General features: G+C 56.9%; 1 protein-coding gene across 1 annotated transcript; it reads right to left on the bottom strand.

Annotated features, from left to right (window-relative positions):
• Nucleotides 1-481: 481 nt before the first annotated feature.
• LOC112139428 (keratin, type I cytoskeletal 13) lies at nt 482-2,625 on the bottom strand. The gene is made up of 7 exons (XM_024262227.1): nt 2,018-2,625; nt 1,835-1,917; nt 1,478-1,634; nt 1,242-1,403; nt 1,048-1,173; nt 757-977; nt 482-663 (listed from the first exon to the last, which is right to left on the bottom strand). Exons 1-7 carry the CDS (start codon nt 2,567-2,569, stop codon nt 600-602), a joined length of 1,365 nt encoding a protein of 454 aa, XP_024117995.1. The 5' UTR covers nt 2,570-2,625; the 3' UTR covers nt 482-599.
• Between the last annotated feature and the right edge of the window lie 887 nt (nt 2,626-3,512).

Raw genomic sequence — 3,512 nt, forward strand, 5'->3', positions numbered from 1 at the left:
TGAAAGTCTTAAATGAGGAAGTTCCTCCTTCAAATCTATTTTTAAATAATGGAGTTTAGGCTGGATTTTAATGCTGGAGCAGCAGCTGAACTCAGACCTTCATCACTCTGATGAAGACGACGTTCACCTTTCTGTGAGGACCAATCAGCAGGTGTGGAGTTTTCGGAGCGCCCCCTGCTGGAGCAGCGCTGGAGTCAGGCTGACGGCGGGCTGGTACTGCAGATCACTGCCCCCCCCGGCACTCAGCCCCGCCTTTGTCCATGAAGGGTGGGGGGTCAACCTGCTGGTTCATTGTTGATCAGTGGATCTCCGGGGGTTCAGTGTTTGTGTGTGGATGCCCCGCCCCCCCCTCGATCGGTCACTGTGTTCTATGATTCTGTCATTCCTACCAAATGTATTGAAGAAGATGCAACATCTTATTAAAGTCCTGAAGCTTTGGAGGTTTCGAGTGTTCATCACTGCTGGGGGGTCAAAGACAGACTGTGGTTGGAGATCAGATTTATTTAGGAGAGAAGACAGACAGACAGAAGCTTCCAGGAGGAGCGGGAACTCCATCACTGATGATGATGAGGAAGACTCTGGACCGCAGGGGTGGGGCTTCACCCCGTCGTGGTCTCCACCACCTTGGTGATGATGGTCTTGGTTGAAGATGTAGAGGAGGACCTGGGGAGGAGCAGAGTCTAGATGAAGAACAGCTGAACAGGTAGACGTCCTGCCACGCCCCCTGGGGCGGCGGAGGCCGTGTCAGGTGCTTACTCGAGGCTCTCGCCGTCCAGCAGCCGGCGGTACTCGCTGATCTCCATCTCCAGCTTGGTCTTGATGTCCAGCAGCATCTGGTACTCCTGGCTCTGCCGCTCCAGGTCGTTGCGCAGCTGCGTCAGCTGATTCTCCAAGGAGGAGACCTGCATCTGCATGTCGACCATCTTCATGGCGAAGCGGTTCTGGACCTCCAGCAGCGTCTCCTCCGTAGACCTTTTCTGCAGGGACACGGTGGGTCAGAAGAGCAGCTGTGGGCGGACGCGACCTCTCACCGGCTGAGCGCCTCACCATGGTCAGCTGCGCCTGCAACTCGATCTCCAGACTCTGCTGCTGACTGCGCAGCTCCTTGGACTCGGACACGGTGGACTTTAGGTTTACCGTCGTCGTCTCCCGGTCTATGATTAGAGCCTCCGACTGAGGAGAAGAGAGGAGGAGTCGTGAGGAGGCTCTGCGGGGGTGACGGGGCCGGGGGCGTGTCCTACCTTCTCACTGAACCAGCTGTCGAGCTCCTTGCTGTTCTTCTGAACCAGGGCTTCGTAGTACTCTCGGATCTCCTCCATCACCTTTGTCAGGTCCTGCTGTGGAGCCGCTTCCAACCCGACGTTCACCTGGCCGCTCATCTGGGAGCGTAAGGACAGCAGGTCCTGGGGGGACACCAGCTGTCAGACACCTGAGTGAGGACTGCTGCAGCGGCTTACCAGCAGAGGGGCGTGGCCACCTCCTCGTGGTTGGCCTTCATGGAGTCTCTCTCCGCCGTCAGGCTGTCGATCTCCATGGTGCAGTCAGTTTTGGCTCTCCCCACCTCTCCCAGGATCACCTTCAGCCCGGCGATGTCTGCCTCCACCGACTGACGCATGGCCAGCTCGTTCTCAAACCTGGAGGCGGAGCCGGCAATGAAGTTCAGCAGTTCTTTCAGAACTCCGTCTATATCAAACGCTTTTCCATCTGAGCCACAAGAGGGCGCAGTTTGAGGTTTCTGCTGCAGTTCAGGATTCAGCCAGCAGATGGCGCCAAAAACAAGCCTTTAATAGCAGAAGAAGACGATCAGGAGGAAAACGGAGGAGAGCAGACTAACTTCATCCTGAAGTCGTTCACAGCCAGACCGGCGTTGTCGATGTTCAGAGCCACCGAGCTTCTGGCAATGTTGGCGTCCTGGATCTGGAGAGAGAACAGCAAAAACCAAATCCATCGCAGACCAGTCCGGTCTGAGGCGTCGTCATGGTGACGTAAATGTTGTTCGGAGCAGCAGCTTCCTCACCTTAGCCTGCAGCTCAGCAATGGTGACGAAGAAGGCGCTGTAGTCTCTCCTGGACGGGCTGGTCTTGGTTTCTGCAAACTCCCGGATCTTCAGCTCCAGCTCGGCGTTGGCCTTCTCCAGCGCCGCCACCTTAGACAGGTACGCCGCCAGCCGGTCGTTCAGGTTCTGCATGGTGAACTTCTCGTTTCCAATCACGCTGTCCTCCATCCCTCCTCCGAATCCTCCACCTGCACCCCCGCCAAAGCCTGCACCCCCGCCAAAGCCAGCACCCCCACCAAAGCCTGCACCTCCATCAAAGCCTGCACCTCCATCAAAGCCTGCACCTCCATCAAAGCCTGCATCCAGGCCAAACATTGCTTTCCTGGTTAAGCCTGCAGTCCCGCCCATCCTTACACCTCCACCAGAGCCTCCAGCTAAGCTGCGGCTGGCCTGGAAGACTCTCAGGCCGCCGCCCACTGCCCCCCCAGCCACGCTGAAGGAGCTCATGCCTCCAGATGAGCCGCCGGAGAAAGCTCGGCCCATGGAGCTCCGGGAGTAGACCGTGGTTGCCATGATGGAGTCTGGAGGAGGTGCCGTCTGTCTTCTCAGAAAGGAGGAGAGAAGTGGGGAGAGGCAGGAGGGCTGCTGCTTTTAAAGGAGGCCAGGTGGGCTGGGTCGCAGGTGAGGCTGCGGGGGGGCTCCCCCAGGGGAAGGAGGTCTTTAGGTTCTTCCAACAGCAAAGAATGTTTTTACATAAGAGAAGAACGACCCCCCCCCACACCCACACTGAGGTTCACAGACAGCATTTGAACACACCGCCGTCCCAGAACCCCCCAGGAGGACTGACCCACCACAGAACTGGTCAGGCTCCTCAGCTGCATTCATTGGAACGCAGTTCTGTTGGATCTGAATGATCCGGTCATTAAACCAGAATGTGGCGTGTGCAGGCGTCTGCGCGTGCATGCGTCTGCTAGCTTCACCCTGCAGACCGTCTCTGAGGATGAGGAGCCGTGCTGCCTGCAAGCATGGTGGTGGGGGCTCATGGTGTGGGCCTGAACCTGAGCCGGTGAACACGTTTTGGACAGAAAGATTTAAAGCTTTCATCTCTGCTCAGATTCATAAGAGCAGCTTTCAGCGGCTACAGATTGAAGCTCCGCCTGCAGCCTGGATGATGTCATCTGGACACGCTGCTGCACGTGCAGCACAAAGAGCGCCGTCTCCGTCTGCGGCGTCTCAATCTCCTCTGTGGCAGGTGGTGGCGTCCCTTCTGAGAGCCAGCGTTGGGAAAGTGCCCCCGGCGTCATGACCTCACGGAGCAGATGCAGTTCTGAAGTGAAGAACGGCCCGGAACAACCGAGAGACACGGATCTGCAGCGAGAGCAACACAACCAGAGAACAACACAACTAGAGAACAACACAAACCCAGAACAACACAACCAGAGAACAACACAACCAGAGAACAACACAACTAGAGAACAACACAACCAGAGAACAACACAACCAGAGAACAACACAA

This window comes from Oryzias melastigma, linkage group LG17, assembly GCF_002922805.2.
Source record: "Oryzias melastigma strain HK-1 linkage group LG17, ASM292280v2, whole genome shotgun sequence".
In the NCBI taxonomy this organism is placed as follows: Eukaryota; Metazoa; Chordata; class Actinopteri; order Beloniformes; family Adrianichthyidae; genus Oryzias; species Oryzias melastigma.